The sequence below is a fragment of the Bufo gargarizans genome, unplaced genomic scaffold (genome assembly GCF_014858855.1).
Source record: "Bufo gargarizans isolate SCDJY-AF-19 unplaced genomic scaffold, ASM1485885v1 original_scaffold_1424_pilon, whole genome shotgun sequence".
Taxonomy (NCBI): domain Eukaryota; kingdom Metazoa; phylum Chordata; class Amphibia; order Anura; family Bufonidae; genus Bufo; species Bufo gargarizans.
The window spans coordinates 55,496-72,704 of NW_025334352.1; the positions used below are offsets into that span (position 1 = coordinate 55,496).

Consider the following 17,209-nt stretch of genomic DNA (forward strand, 5'->3'; position numbering starts at 1 on the left):
TGTAATCGTACTGACCCAGAAAATGAAGTTCATGGGTCAGTTTTGCCGCAAAGGGAACGCCGTGGGAACAAAACCTGTAAAATGTTTTTTTTCCGATACCATTACATTGTATGCCAAAATAAATGGTGGCATTAGAAAGTACAACTTGTCCCGCAAAAAATATAAGCCCTCATACAGCTATGTGAACGGAAAAATAAAAAAGTTATGGCTCAAGGTATCCAAAGGGTACTTTCACACTTGCGACAGAGGATTCCGTCAGGCAGTTCCGGCAATCCGGACGCAAACTGATGGCATTTGTCAGACGGATCGGAAAGCCGGATCCGTTTTGCTGAAACACCTAATGCCGGATCCGGCACGAATACTCTTCAATGTAAATTAATGCCAGATCTGGCATTCCGGCAAGTGTTCAGTATTTTTGGCCGGAGAGAAAACTGCAGCATGTTGCAGTATTTTCTCAGTCCAAAAACGTCCCCTTGCAGACGAGCGTGTCCGGATAGGGTCCGGATGCGTTGCGGCAAACCCGCGCGAGTAGGTACCTAATTGCGGTCAGTTTTGACTGCGATTGCATTCCGATGTTCAGTTTTTATCGCGCGGGTGCAATGCGTTTTGCACGCGAGTGATAAAAAACTGAATGTGATACCCAGACCCGAACTTCTTAATTGAAGTTCAGGTTTGGGTTCAAGGTTGTGTAAAATGTATTATTTCCCCTTATAACATGGTTATAAGGGAAAATAATAGCATTCTGAATACAGAATGCATAGTACAATAGGGCTGGAGGGGTTAAAAAAATAAAATAAAAAATTTAACTCACCTTAATCCACTTGTTCACGCAGCCGGCATCTCTTCTGTCTTCTTCTTTGAGGAATAGGACCTTTGATGACGTCACTGCGCTCATCACATGGTCCATCACATGATCTTTTACCATGGTGATGGATCATGTGACGGACCATGTGATGAGCGCAGTGATGTCACCACAGGTCCTTTTCCTGTGCACAGCAAAGATGAAGACAGAAGAGAAGCTGGGCTGCGCGAGCAAGTGGATTAAGGTGAGTTAAAATATTTTTTTATTTTTTTTTAACCCCTCCAGCCCTATTGTACTATGCATTCTCTATTAGGAATGCTATCATTTTCCCTTATAACCATGTTATAAAAGAAAATAATAATGATCGGGTCCCCATCCTGATCGTCTCCTAGCAACCGTGTGTGAAAATCGCACCGCATCCGCACTTGCTTGCGGATGCGATTTTCACGCAGCCCCATTCACTTCTATGGGGCCTGCGTTGCGTGGAAAACGCACAATATAGAACATGCTGCGATTTTCACGCAACGCACAAGTGATGCGTGAAAATCACCGCTCATGTGCACAGCCCCATAGAAATGAATGGGTCCGGATTCAGTGCGGGTGCAATGCGTTCACGTCACGCATTGCACCCGCGCGGAAAACTCGCTTGTGTCAAAGGGGCCTAAGAGGGACTGAACTGATGCATCCTGAACGGAATGCTCTCCATTCATAATGCATTAGAATAAAACTTATCAGTTTTTTTTACGGTATTGAGCTCCTGTGAAGGAACTCAATACTGGGGAAAAAAACACTAGTGTGAAAGTACCCAAAGGGTTAAAGTAGCATACCGGTATATCTGTGATTACTATACAGGGTAGGGCAGCAATCTACTTGTGAGTAATGATGAGAAATTGAGCGTCAGGCCTTAATAATCAGTTTCTGTGAATTCTGTTTCCACGCAGTTGGAATTTATTTATTTTTTCTAAGAAGAGGCAAGAAAACCACCATGCAGTACAGCAGATAGTCAAAAGAATCTCCCTGTAATTAATTGTGTGAGAGCGTTCAGCATTTGTTCTGGCCTGAAGAGGAGTCTGCAGACCCCAGGCATAGCCGTGTTGGTGGTAGTAGTAGTGGCCCCCGTAGCCACGCTATCTGCGAGGCGTCCACCAACAAATGTATCCAACACCGTGTGACGTTTGATACAGTTGGTGCAAATTAGACGACACTGAGTAAAAAAAATGACTTCAACCCCACCTTCCGGCACAAGGTTGAAGGGGTTATTCAATACTACAAACTGCCCCCCCCCCATATGTCGAGCCCCTCACAGGGAATATACTTATCCCGCACCCATGCCGCTCCTGGTCCCCACACTGTCGCTTTTTCCCGTGCTCTGATGAAAACATACGGTGTCGGGGAAGGGGGGGAGCAGCCAATGGCAGACGGAACGAGACTCTCTAGCCTCACCCGTGATGCCAGGGAGACTCATCCCCATCTGCCATCGGCTACTTCCTTCCCGACACCGGATGTTTTCATCATGGGGAGAAGCGGCAGTGGCGGTACGGGGAGCAGGAGTGGCGCAGGGAGCAGGCTAAATATATTCCCTGTGAGGGGCCTGGCATATGGGGGCAGTTTATAGTATTGGATAACCCCTTTAACCGCCTCCGGACCGCCTAACGCAGGATTGCGGTCCGGAGGCGGTCGATTTATTCCTCTTCGACGCGCCGCCGCGTCATCTCGCGAAAGGCAGGTAAACGAGTGCATCTACAGCCTGCCAGCGGCGATCATTCGCTGGCAGGCTGTAGATGCGATTTTTTTAACCCTTGAAAGGTATATCAGACGCTGTTTTGTTAACAGCATCTGATATACCTGCTACCTGGTCCTCTGGTGGTCCCTTTTGCTTGGATCGACCACCAGAGGACACCGGCAGCTCTGTAAGTAGCACCAAACACCACTACACCAAACCCCCCCCCCCCCTGTCACTTATTAACCCCTGATCACCCCATATAGACTCCCTGATCACCCCCCTGCCATTGATCACCCCCCTGTAAGGCTCCATTCAGACGTCCGTATGTGTTTTGCGGATCCATGGATCCACAGATCTTACAGGGGGGTGATCAATGACAGGGGGGTGATCACCCCATATAGACTCCCTGATCACCCCCCTGTCAGGCTCCATTCAGACGTCCGTATGTGTTTTGCAGATCCGCGGATCTGCAAAACACATACGGACGTCTGAATGGAGCCTTACAGGGGGGTGATCAGGGAGTCTATATGGGGTGATCACTCCCCTGTAAGGGCTCTTTCACACCTGCGTTCTTGTCTTCCGGCATAGAGTTCCGTCGTCGGGGCTCTATGCCGGAAGAATCCTGATCAGGATTATCCTAATGCATTCTGAATGGAGTGAAATCCGTTCAGGATGCATCAGGATGTCTTCAGTTCCGGAACGGAACGTTTTTTGGCCGGAGAAAATACCGCAGCATGCTGTGCTGTTTGCTCCCGGCCAAAAATCCTGAACACTTGCCGCAAGGCCGGATCCAGAATTAATGCCCATTGAAAGGCATTGATCCAGATCCGGCCTTAAGCTAAATGTCATTTCGGCGCATTGCCGGATACGACGTTTAGCTTTTTCTCAATGGTTACCATGGCTGCCGGGACGCTAAAGTCCTGGCAGCCATGGTAAAGTGTAGTGGGGAGCGGGGGAGCAGCATACTTACCGTCCGTGCGGCTCCCGGGGTGCTCCAGAGTGACGTCAGGGCGCCCCAGGCGCATGGATGACGTGATCGCATGGACACATCATCCATGCACATGGGGCGCTCTGACGTCATTCCCCCGCTCTCCGCCCCTACTATGGCAACCAGGACTTTAATAGCGTCCTGGCTGCCATAGTAACACTGAAAGCATTTTGAAGACGGATCCGTCTTCAAATGCTTTCAGTACACTTGCGTTTTTCCGGATCCAGCGTGTACCTCCGGCAAGTGGAGTACACGCCGGATCCGGACAACGCAAGTGTGAAAGAGGCCTAAGGCTCCATTCAGACGTCCGTATGTGTTTTGCGGATCCATGGATCCACAAAACACATACGGACATCTGAATCGAGCCTTACAGGGGGGTGATCAATGACAGGGGGGGTGATCACCCCATATAGACTCCTTGATCACCCCCCTGTCATTGATCACCCCCCTGTAAGGCTCCATTCAGACGTCCCTATGTGTTTTGCGGATCCGCGGATCCGCAAAACACGGACACCGCGAATCTGCAAAACACGGACAAGGGCAAGTGCTTTCCGCATTTTGCGGATCCGCACATTGCCAGAACTATATAGAAAATGCCTTTTCTTGTCCGCAATTGCGAACAAGAATAGGACATGTTCTATAGGCTCTACAAAAAACGCAGTGTTCGCCCGATCAGGCATGATCTTGTGCGCACACTTGCGTTCAGTCCGCCCCACCGCAGTGACAGAAATTATTTTTTTCTGATCACTGCAAAAACACAGTAAAATCGCTGCGGCGCTATAAAAAGATCACTTTTGAGGGCATGGCGAGTTCATAGAAGAATTTTTTTTTTGGGCACAAGTTAGCGGAAATTGAATTTTTTTGTTGTTTTTAGTTTTTTATTACAAAGTCTCATTTTCCACTAACTTGCGACAAAAAATTAAATCTACCATGAACTCACCATACCCCTCACGGAATCCAAATGCGTAAAATTTTTTTTACATTTATATTCCAGACTTCTTCTCATGCTTTAGGGCCCCTAAAATGCCAGGGCAGTATAAATCCCCCACAAGTGACCCCATTTTGGAAAGAAGACACCCCAAGGTATTTCGTGAGGGGCATGGCAAGTTGCTAGAATATTTTCTTTTTTGGCACAAGTTAGGGGAAAATTATTATTATTATTTTTTTTCTCTTACAAAATCTTTTTCCGCTAACTTGTGCCAAAAAAAAAAATATTCTAGGAACTCGCCATGCCCCTCACGGAATACCTTGGGGTGTCTTCTTTCCAAAATGGGGTCACATGTGGGGTATTTATACTGCCCTGGCATTTTAGGGGCCCTAAAGCGTGAGAATCCAAATGCCTAGTGAAATCCTAAAAGATACTCATTGGAATTTGGGCCCCTTTGCGCATCTTGGCTGCAAAAAAGTGTCACACATGTGGTATCACAATATAAAGAGGTCCGGCAGCACTCCTATCTCCAAAATGAGCCAATTTGGAAAGTCCATGCACTGTACCTTAACCACGGTAATATTGGTGCCGGCAGATCGGGATCCTGGCCGTTGATCCACCATAAAAATAGCAATACAAAAAAGTCTGCAGTGCTCGTCAATTTGTAGCAAAAAAATGTGGAATTATTCCATAGTAGACAGCAAGGGAATGCGACGTTTCGACCGTTCCCGGTCTTTTTCAAGCAAATTTTGTATTCACTTTATTGCTTGAAAAAGACGGTCGAAACGTCGCATTCCCTTGCTGTCTACTATGGAATAAATCCACATTTTTTTGCTACAAACTGACGAGTGCTGCAGACTTTTTTGTATGGCTACACATGTGGTATCGCCGTACTCAGGAGAAGTAGGGCAATGTGTTTTGGGGTGTATTTTTACATATACCCATGCTGGGTGAGAGAAATATCTCTGTCAAATGACAACTTTGTATAAAAAAATGGGAAAAGTTGTCTTTTAGAGAGATATTTCTCTCACCCAGCATGGGTATATGTAAAAATACACCCCAAAACACATTGCCCTACTTTTCCTGAGTACGGCGATACCAGATGTGTGACACTTTTTTGCAGCCAAGATGCGCAAAGGGGCCCAATTTCCAATGAGTACTTTCAGGATTTCACAGGGCATTTTTACTAATTTGGATTCCAAACTACTTTGCACGCATTAGGGCCCCTAAAATGCCAGGGCAGCATAAATACCCCACATGTGACCCCATTTTGGAAAGAAGACACCCCAAGGTATTCCGTGAGGGGTATGGTTAGTTCATGTAAAATTAATTTTTTTTGTCACAAGTTAGTGGAATATGAGACTTTGTAAAAAAAATAAAAATAATAATAATAATAATTTTCCGCTAACTTGTGACAAAAAATAAAAACTTCCATGAACTCACTATGCCCATCAGCGAATACCTTAGGGTGTCTACTTTCCGAAATGGGGTCATTTGTGGGGGTTTTCTACTGTCTGGGCATTGTAGAACCTCAGGAAACATGACAGGTGCTCAAAGTCAGAGCTGCTTCAAAATGCGGAAATTCACATTTTTGCACCATAGTTTGTAAACGCTATAACTTTTACCCAAACCAATAAATATACACTTTTTTTATCAAAGACATGTAGAACAATAAATTTAGAGAAAATTTTATATAGAAATGTAGTTTTAATTGAAACATTTTACAACCGGAAGTGAAAAATTATGTTTTTTAGCAAAAATTTCAGTAAATTTCAATTAATATCAAAAAAAGTAAAAATGCCAGCAGCAATGAAATACCACCAAATGAAAGCTCTATTAGTGAGAAGAAAAGGAGGTAAAATTAATTTGGGTGGTAAGTTGTATGACCGAGCAATAAACCGGGAAAGTAGTGTAGTGCAGAAGTGTAAAAAGTGGTCTGGTCATTAAAGGGGGGGAGCTGAGCTGGTTAAAGGGGTTTTAAAGGACTAGAAATAGATTACTGTTTTTATTTTTTTCCAACAAATACTACCACACCTGTCCACTGGTTGTGTGCGGTACTGCAGCGTAACCCAATTAATTTCAAACCATCTAAACTGCAACAGCAGACACGCTGACCCTCAGCAAACTCCTCTGTGCGTCACGTGATTGACAAGTATGGCAGCCAACGGGAATGATCGTAGAATTGGGCGGACTCTAGCGCTACTCCCCCCCCCAAGGGCGTGTCTATAGAACACGCGCCTGACGTAGTGACGAAATAGTGGGCGGGGCCGACCTGTTCCTTGGTTTCTAGCCGTTCCTGTGGCGCAGATCCCGCTTGGCGCTGAAGCCCTGGTTCCAGATTTCTACAGACAGTCGGTTAATAGACTCCGTACAGCGCCCAGTGCGGGGGACTAGCGGGCAGAACGCTGCGGGCGGGCGGTGGCGTGGAGTGTGCGGGTCATCAGCAGATGGTGGGAAGCGGTGGTTCGGAGATCTGATTGGTTGAGATATGTTATGGGCGGGGACGGTGGGCGGTGCTCGTGTCTTGCTAGCGCTTGGCCGCGGCGGCTCCGGGTTGCGGGCAGTTCTGCAGCGGACTGTGAGGAGCGCGCCGTACAGCAGGTGAGCTCCGAGGGCAGCGGGGCCGCAATAGGAGTTATGACAGTCCCAGCACGTGTCATGCCTACATGACAGGTAGTGTGGAGGGAGGGATTTACCCAAACTATAGTGTAGCAACCAATCAGGACAAAGCTCTCACCTTCAAAAGGGTTTTTAGGACAATGAGAGCTGGGCTCTGATTGGCTGCAGTGAGCAGCTCTTTCGTGGTTCCATAGATCCCGGTGCTGATGTTGTCCTCCTGCAGTACAGGGTGATTTTTAGAGGGCAGGCAATGGGCACTGGAGGTAGCCTGGCACTTGGCACCATTCAGCCTTATCCTAAAGGGGTTGTCACTAAAGCAAATGCTATTTACCCTGTAGAGAAAGTGAATCCAAGGCACTTACTAATGTATTGTGATTGTCCGTATTGTCTCCTTTGCTGGCTTCATTAATTTTTCTATCACATTATACACTGCTCATTTCCATGGTTATGACCACCCTGCAATGCAGCAATTCATGTAGTGTGAGAGCACGGACACGGGGCTATAGGGTAAAGCTATCCGTGTGTCCATACTACAAAGGATAGAACATATTCTATACTTGAGCGCAAAATGCAGTTCATGGACCCATTGCAGTTAAAAAAAAAAAATTAGGCAACACGGACGTGATCCATATTTTGCGGAATCTGACAGTTCAGTCGTCACACTCATTATTGGGGCATGTGAGGTATGTTCGAGGTCTAGCGGCCCTTTTAGGGATCTCCAGATGTTACCTTCTGTCATTTGAGATTGAGCTGTGCTTAGATTGTCCTTTTATACCTCATGCTTAACATGACTCTGTTGTTTCAGCAGCAAGAGATACAGCGCAGCCATGCCTGAGGTGGACACTGGTGCGCTGGATGAGAAGCAGGTCCAATTGCTCTCGGAGATGTGTATTCTAGTTGATGAGAATGACAAGAAGATTGGGGCCGACACCAAGAGGAACTGTCACCTGAACGAAAACATCGACAAAGGTAAAGCCTGGGCGGGGGTGCTGCAGTGTAGTCTGAAATAAATGCAGGTGAGAGGGAAGGGTGTGTTGTGGATGTAGGTGATCCTTCTGGAGTTTCCAGGGCCATGCACATAATTCCCTTCAGGCTACATGCACACGACTGTTGTGTGTTTTTGTGGCCTGCAAAACACGGATGGAGTCCGTGTGCGTTCCGCAATTTGCTGAACAGCACAGTCAGCTATTAATATAACTGCCTATTCATGTCTGCAAAACGGACAAGAATAGGACAGGTTATATTTTTTTGGCCGACCAGGGAACGGAGCAACGGATGTGGACAGCACACGGAGTGCTGTCCGCATCTTTTGATGCCCCATTGAAGTGAATGGGGCTGCATCCGAGCCACAAAAACTGCCGCTCGGATGCGGACCAAAACCATGGTTGTGTGCATGTAGCCTTATCTGTATAGGTTTTTGATGTAAGACTGCGTCAGCACCCAGTATAATACTAGTTTAAAGGGAACCTGTCACCGGGATTCTGGCCATAGAGCTGGGGACATGGGCTGCTAGATGGCCGCTAGCACATCTGCAATACCCAGTCCTCATAGCTCTCTGTGCTCTTATTGTGTTAAAAAACAGTTTTGATCGATATGCAAATGAACCTCATATGTGTCCTGTATCCGGAGACGAGTCCAGCGGAAAGGAGCCCAGCACCGCCCCGCGTCCTCCGAATCTCCTCCTTGCTGGCTGACGTCACAGAGCTGGAGCACTGAAATCTCGCGATGCGCGAGCTAGCGCATGCGTAGGGAATAAACATGATGCCGACACTGTGCATGCGCTAGCTCGCGCATCGCTCCAGCTCTGTCACATCAGCCAGCAAGGAGGAGATTCGGAGGACGCGGGGTGGTGCTGGGCTCCTTTCCGCTGGACTCGTCTCCGGATACAGGACACATATGAGGTTCATTTGCATATCGATCAAAACAGTTTTTTAACACAATAAAAGCACAGAGAGCTATGAGGACTGTGTATTGCAGATGTGCTAGCGGCCATCTAGCAGCCCATGTCCCCAGCTCTATGGCCAGAATCCCGGTGACAGGTTCCTTTTAAATCCAGCTATAACGGGTTCTCCTTGTCTGAAGATAGGTTTACACTGCCCGATTGAGGAGACAATTATTGGGAATGGGCTGTTCCTTCCTGATAACTGCCCGCTTGTCAGTGGAGGTGAGAGCTGCATTTACATGCAGCCATCTCCTTCACTGTATAGGGACAAGCAATGGCTACTGCTGTCGCTCGTCCTCATACAAATAAATAGTTTCTGGATAGCAGATCCCTGTTCACACAGCATGATTTGCTGCCTATAAGCAATGATTTAAAGGGGCATTCTAAAATTTTGATACTGATGACCTATCCTCATGATAGGTCATCAGTATCTGATCAGTTGGGGTCCGACACCTGGGACCCCCACCAATCAGCTGTTTGAGAAGGCACCAGTGCTCCTGTGAGTGTCGCAGCCTTCTCTGTGCTTACCCAGCACAGCGTCATACATTGTATTTTCAAACAGCTGGTTGGCTGGGGGTCCCGGGCGTTGGACCCCCACTGTTTAGATACTGATAACCTATCCTGAGGATCGAAATCCTAGAAAACCACTTTAATGTCCTCTGGTCCTCATTTCACCCGATGGTCAAGTGTTTTCCTCATCAGGTCATCTGCGGCACGTTTACACAAGCAGCTTATTGGGAACGAGCCTTCGTAGTAACGTTCATTCCTGATAATCAGCTCAAGAATTGTGCGGTGTAAATTCGCCTTTAACTTTAGTAGCCACTTGTGATTAACAGCCCCATACACACTAGCGTCTTATACGCCAAACCCGCCATACTTTGTGACCTTTTGAGCACCTTGCTACTTTTTAAAGAAAGGTGTGGAGCAAATTTATTAAGAGGCAGAGCTTAGGCCACTTTCACACTCGCGATTTGTGCGGATCCGTCATGGATCTGCACAGACGGATCCGTTCAGATAATACAACCGTCTGCAGCCGTTCAGAACGGATCCGTTTGTATTATCTTTAACATAGCCAAGACGGATCCGTCTTGAACACCATTGAAAGTCAATGGAGGACGGATCCATTTTCTATTGTCAGTGAAAACGGATCCGTCCCCATTGACTTAAATTGTGTGTCAGGACGGATGCGTTTGGCCTTGTTTAGTCAGACGGACACGAAAATGCTGCAAGCAGTGTTTTGGTGTCAGCCTCCAAAGCGGAATGGAGACTGAACGGAGGCAAACTGATGCATTTTGAGCGGATCCTTTTCCATTCAGAATGCATTAGGGCTAAACTGATCCGTTTTGGACTGCCTGTAACAGCCCTGAACAGATCTCAGAAATGGAAAGCCAAAACGCCAGTGTGAAAGTAGCCTTACTCCTGCGCATTAACACTGGCTTACTAAACCTCCTCTATGGTGTGTATGTAGCCTAATTGACATCTCATCCCTGAGACCACCTCCACCCCATGGCAACACTCTTGGCCATGCAGCTGTGTGCGGTACTGCAGCTCAGCCCTGTTACGCTGGGTTCACATCTGCGCTTTTAATTCTGGCAGTGTGTTCCAGCCAAGGCGGAATCCACTGTATCCGGCATACATGCCGGCTGTCAGCCCGACTAGAAATACTACACTCAGCATTTTTGCTGAATCGGGATATGGCGGTTTAAAAGCATAGATGTGAACCCAGCTTATCTGCAATGTAGAGGAGTTTTAGTAGTAGGCTCAGTAGTGCGCCGCATGTTGGGTTCTGCGGGTAAATAACTTTTCTGCTTATTGGTATGCAGACATTATGGTTTATGTAAGATCACGATAATTAAATGTTAACCAAACATTTACAATAGACAGGTTCCCGGGAGTCCTCTGCATTATTTGGCAGCAGGATCTTCCCTGTGGCTCGTGGTGCAGACTCGTTAGTTATCGGCTGTTTTCTGAGATGTTGCTTCTTTATTTTTCACGCAGGTATGCTGCACAGAGCCTTCAGCGTCTTCTTGTTTAACACTGAAAATAAACTCTTGTTACAGCAAAGATCGGACGCTAAAATCACCTTCCCAGGTTTGTATTTCTCAATTATATGACTGAATTATTGAACCCAATATATTTAGGGTCATCTAAGAATTCCGTTATGGACTCCGCTACCACGGACCATAACTTATGATCTGTGGTAGTGGAATCCATAACTTATGGTCTCTGGTAGTGGAATCCATAACTGAGTTAGATTAGATAACCCAAACCTTGTATGCCAAACTTGAAACACAAGTTCGCTCATCCCTAAATACATTGCTTTACTTAAAGGGGTTTTATGGGACCAGACGGTTTGCGGTCCACTTGCCAAAACAAGCACGTTACTAAAATTCTCCGGTTTTCCTCTGCCTTTATTTCTCCCAATACTCCCGTGAAAATTGAAGCCTGTTCTGCCGATGCCACTTCGTTAGCAGAGGTGCAGTGACCGTCCATCTGCTTCAGAGCCGCATACGCATCCATGATGTGGGGTGCACGTGGCTGGTGCCTGCATATTGTAGACCCGCTGTTCGCGGGCCGCAATACGGGCACAGCCAGGCAGCAGCCGTGTGCATGAGCCGTTACTGATAACACTGACTACCTCCCTCCAAATAGGATCTATATATCAGTGAGCATTTTTGTACCTAATACGACACAATACAGCGTGCGGTAGTAATAAAGGGCTTTTCCCACGAAGGATATTCTGTAGTTTTCAAACCAGCACCTGGATCTCAATACTTTTGTAATCGCATGGAAGTAAAAAATGGAGTATAGCCACTGAGTTATTCAGTAAAATGTATCTTTATAGCGCCACCTGCTGTTTGTTCCGTTTCTTCTTTAACTGTCCACCTGGCCGAGGTGGACATACATGCCCAGTTCTATCCTTCAGCTGCTTCCAGGGCTGTGATAGGGACAGAGCTGCAGCAAGAAAGGATACACCACCTGAGCTGCTAGCAGAGTAATTGGGGAGATCTCTGGATCCATGTGAGGTGCAGGGCCGGTTCTAGCTTTGTTAGAAAGAGATCATCATTTACTGTATGATGTCTGATCTTCAATGTAGTATGTTTGTGCTCTGAAGATTCTCTATAATTTCTGTATCATGGCCCAGGATGTTACACAAACACGTGCTGCAGTCACCCTCTCAGTACCCCCTCGGAAATCGAGGAAGAAGATGCTATAGGAGTGCGACGAGCTGCCCAGAGGCGGTTGAAGGCTGAATTAGGAATTCCAATGGAGCAGGTATAGTTAAGATGGGGTGTAGTGTATAGGCAAGCCATTGTGATGTTGTATTCCTGGGGATTACTGTCACTAGTCTTAATACCACATTGAATTGGTAGTAGTCCACCATGTCACCTCTGGTGTGGCACAATGTCTACCATTTTGGGCTGCCTCCAGCAGAACCATAAGTCTGCCTGGCAGGGGTGGTTAGTCTCTGACCATATTAGTGTAGCAGGGGCTTGGTGTTTCTATATAAATATGTTGGGGTTTGTGTTGAGCCCCCATCAGATATAGCTCCACACCTATCCACAGGTTATGTCTGGTATTACATCTCTGCTTAAATAAAGTGGAGTTTGAAGCTGTGGACAGGTGTGGCGCTGTTTTTAAAAGAAAGTAGCCATTTTCTTTGTAATTATAGAAAACCCCTTAAACTCTGAAGTCACTGTATTTGGTGGACACTTAACATTGAGTGATTTTATATTTTTTTACCTCCCAGGTAAAACCTGATGAACTTAGATATCTGACCAGGATTCACTACAAAGCTCCGTCAGACGGCATCTGGGGTGAACATGAAGTAGATTACATCCTTTTTGCACAGAAGGATGTCGCAGTTGATCCCGATCCCAACGAGATCAAAAGTCATTGCTACGTGTCCAAAGAGGAGCTAACAGAGTTATTAGAAAGGGCCAAGCGGGGAGAGGTGAAGATTACCCCTTGGTTCCAGCTCATTGCAGACACTTTTCTATACAAATGGTGGGACAACCTGGAGAATTTAAAATCATTTGAGGATCATGAGAAAATCCACCGAATGTAAATGACAGAAGGAAGAGAATAATGTTCTTGTGTGAAGTTCTGCTTCTGTGGTGGGCTGCTTGTACTGATAGATACACATGACACTAAAGTCTTGGCGAGTACTGAAATCCAGTGTAATATAGAAAGGCAAAATAATTAATCCAGTGCTGTCTTTCTAAATGGAAGAAAAATTAAACTTCTACAAAATATGGTTTTCTAGAATTAACTGAACCCTTAAAGGGGTTGTCTCACCTTAAACATTGGTGGCATATTGCTAGGATATGCCACTAATGCCAGGTGCAGGTCCCATGCACCTTTCTCTAGAACGGAGCGCCCAAAGCATTGGAGAGTGCACCACGCATTTGCAGCCGCTCTCCATTCAACTCTATGGAAGTGCTGAAAATAGCCTGGCGGTGCGCTTGGCTGTTTTTGGAACTCCCATAGAAATTAATGGAGAGCACCATGCAAGCGCAGCCCTGCACCACTTCTCCATTCACTTCTATGGACCTGCTGGAAATAGCCAGCGCTCGGCTATTTTTAATATTTTTTTTTTTTTTGCATTCCCATAGATGGAGGGTGGCCCACACTTGTTCACTTTGGGTGCTCAGTTCTAGATATAGGTGTTGGACCCGCACCTATCTGACACTGGTGGCATATCCTAGCAATATGCCACCAATGTTTAAGGTGAGACACCCCTTTAAGGACAGTGATTTATTTTACCACCTGTGTATTTTACGATAACTTCCATACTGACTTAATTAAAGAAACTCAGATTTCAAGAAATACAAATTTCATTTGTCTAATTGTAGCCTGATTGAGGTATATGCTGAGAAAGGAAGGAAGGCTGCGACTGGTCCCACCATAACTAATGGGACCCCGCTCTTTGACTCCTTTCTTTGTGTCAAATGGTACAGCTATTCACTTGCTTTTACAGGATACACTAATATTTTCTTTTGACAGTGCGGGAGGGCATACAGGAGACCCCCCCCCCCCCCCCTTACCCGGCCAGGGGAGAGAGAGTTCACTGCAAGAGGCCCATCCTGAAATAACATGGAATAGAAGTTTTCCACCTACCTGTTTTCCATCTCATCACCACGATGGCACACAAGGAGATTAACCCCTGACCTCTGTAGGGGCAGGAACAGAGAGATGTTTAAATTCCCCTCCCCTACCACCACCACCAGTGTTTCCTGTCCCTACAGAGGACAGGGCGGAGAAGGGTCTCCCTGTGTGCAGGTGCAGGGAGATGAATAGAGGAAATCCTACCGTAACACCATAATGGACCGTGGTGTCCCCCTGCTCTCCAGCGGCCTTGTACTAATGCTGAGCAGGGGGATGATCGGGAGGGCTCGCTCCAGTTGATCTGGAGCCTGCTACCGAGGCGTCGTCTCCCGCCTTGCCCCTGGTGGGTTAAGCCGGGTTTACGAGTTTGGCGCTTTGAAAATATGTCACTTCCAGCAGATGCAGGAACTGACTAGAGCGGCGTTCTGGCCGGCATAAAGCAGGAGAGCCACACTGATCTGAGTCTAGTACATTGTGGCAGCAGGTCGGGACCAGAGCTGTGTTCACCACGGGAGCCGGATACTCCTGTGCTGCCCTCTGTAAGTTCCCCTGTGGGGAAAAATGAATTGATATTTCGCTCACTATGTTCATGGTGCACTATGATCAAGTCAGGGAGTCATAATTCATCCCCCTCTCCTTCTTTAAACACAAGGGTGTTTCACCAAGGTTAGCCACATATATATTTATGTGTGCAGGCCTCCTCCTGACTTTTTGGTCTGTTTTCGACTCGTAGGTTTCCAAGGAGGCGGAGAAGAAACCAAAGAAGCCACCAAAATGTATATCATGTTACAAACGGCTTCCGGATAACCACCCTAAAAATTTATGCAAGGAATCTATTGCAAGTATTGTTTGTGAGAAACAGCCTTCACTAATCAATGAATTCAGGGCTGATACAGGAAGAAGTTAAATCCTCATTATCTCATTTGTCTACGACTCCTAGGGGACCGCTTCCCCCTAAGCGACAAAAATTCATATCGCCCTCATCCTCGGATTCCGAAGACTTTGGAGGATGCCTCCTCCTCCAGGCATTGGGATGAAGAGGACCTTTGCTTCAGAAACTGAATTCTCTGAGGGTGATAGAAAATTCTATTTCACTGTGTACGAAATGTCGGATCTCTTAAAAGCTGTGAGGGCCACTATGGGGCTGAAAGAGGTGCAGAAAACCCATTCCATCCAGGAGGAATTGTTTGGGGGGTCTAAGGGTTAAAAGAACCCGAGTATTCCCTATTAATGAGAACATAAGAGAGGATTTTAGAGGAATGGTCTGACTGTGAAAAAACGCCTGGATGTGTCCAAGGCTTTCAAAAACCATCTATTTGATCCGTCTGAATCTAAAATATTCGATGAGATCCCTAAAATAGATGTGCAAGTGGCAAAGGTCAATAAGAAGACATCATTGCCCTTTGAAGATGGATCCCATGGAGAGGAAAGCGGACAGTTGGTTACGAAATTCATGGGAAGCAGCTATGTTTAACCTGAAATTAAATATCGCCGCAACATCTGTCGCTAGATCTATGTTTCTTTGGCTAAATGAACTTGAGAACGATATTAGGGATAAGACCCCTAGAGAGGAGATTGTAAGCTCTATCCCTTTGCTGAAATCAGCCATGGCTTTCCTGGCCTCTGCTGAGTCTGTAAGCTTCTCAGCCAAGGACGCGGGCCTCTCCAACGCGGCTCGCAGAGCCCTTTGGATGAAGTCTTGTCAGGAGACTAGACTTTAAAGATGAAGCTGTGCTCCATTCCCTTTTCAGGTGAATGTTTGTTTTTGGGCCCATGTTGGATAAGGTCTTGGAAAAAGCCTCAGACAAGAAACAAGGTTTTCCTGAAGACAGACCATATAGGAAAAAAAATATCCCTTTCGTTCTTCCACAGGGCTGCTGCAGGCCCTTTCATTTTGGAATTTCTCTCGCACACACGATTTTCACCAAACTCGTAGTTGAGATGGTGGCATATTTGAGGAAAATGAGAACTAATCTTAGTCCCATACAGTAGACCACCTACTGGCAGATTTAGACAGCTTCCTGTTAACACTAGAAAAACTAGGGTGGCTAGTGAACATCAACAAATCAAATTTACAACCGTCAACAAAAATGTTTCCTGGGGGTGATTCTATCTATCTGACTCTCGTATTCAATCCACTTTTCTTCCCTAAGACAAAATCAGTTCACTGCAGGAGAAAGTCAGAATATTTCAAAAAAAGATCTGCTCCATAAAGGAAGCAATGAGTCTACTAGGCCTACTCACATCATGCATACACTCAGTACCTTGGAGTCAACTGCATTTTTTGACCTCTACAGATTTGGATTCTCAGAGTTTGGGACAGGCAACAGATTACTCTAGATTACGGAGTATCCATTCCTCACATGGTAATAACATCACTATGTTGGTGGACAGTTTCAAGTAACCTCCAGGGGAGTAGTATGGAAGAGAACTCCCTATGTACAGATCATGATGGACGCAAGTCAGTCAGGATGGGGGAGCGAAAGTGGGAGATTTTTACTATCTGGCTCCTGGCCCCAGTCGGTCAGCTCTCAGTCATCAAATTTCAGAGAACTGAAGGCAGTATGGGAATCCCTAAAGATAACGGAAGAAAATCGCAAAATCTCCTGTCCTTATCAACCAAGATCTTCAACTGGGCAAAACAAAACATAAAATCCATTTCGGCGATCCATCTCAAGGGGTCGCTGAATCTAGAGGCGGACTATATCAATCGGAGGAATTTGGACCAGACCGAATGGTCTCTAAATACAGAAGTCTTTCGAATGATAGTAGACAAATGGAGCGTTCTAGAACTGGACCTGTTTGCTTCAAGGGAGAATATGAAGGTGGAAAGATTCTGCTCCCTAAATCCCCGGGACAATCCTTGGGCATTAGATGCATTTGCCCTAGCATGGGACTGGGGTCTAAGTTATACCTTTCCACCGCTCCCACACATTCAAAAAGTGATTCAAAAGATCCATCAAGACAATACAACAATAATTCTAATAACCCCATTCTGGCCGAAGAGAAGCTGGTTTTCCTCCCTCAAGAAACCCTCCATCTTGGATCCTTGGCCTCTTCCATCCAGGAAGGACCTTCTTCATCAGGGACCAATTCTA

At 46.3% G+C, this 17,209-nt stretch overlaps 1 protein-coding gene across 3 annotated transcripts; it reads left to right on the plus strand.

The window, feature by feature from the left end:
• Positions 1–6,696: 6,696 nt before the first annotated feature.
• Positions 6,697–13,838, plus strand: LOC122923270 (isopentenyl-diphosphate Delta-isomerase 1-like). 3 transcript variants are annotated; one of them, XM_044274053.1, is made up of 5 exons: positions 6,697–7,042; positions 7,866–8,029; positions 11,001–11,093; positions 12,148–12,278; positions 12,754–13,838. In XM_044274053.1, the coding sequence occupies exons 1-5, from the start codon at positions 6,930–6,932 to the stop codon at positions 13,069–13,071; spliced, it is 819 nt and encodes a 272-aa protein (XP_044129988.1). In that variant the 5' UTR covers positions 6,697–6,929; the 3' UTR covers positions 13,072–13,838. The 3 variants fall into 3 exon arrangements, with proteins under 3 accessions (XP_044129988.1, XP_044129989.1, XP_044129990.1); XM_044274054.1 differs by having other exon boundaries at positions 7,869–8,029; XM_044274055.1 differs by having other exon boundaries at positions 6,772–6,796; positions 7,869–8,029.
• The last annotated feature ends 3,371 nt before the right edge of the window (positions 13,839–17,209 follow it).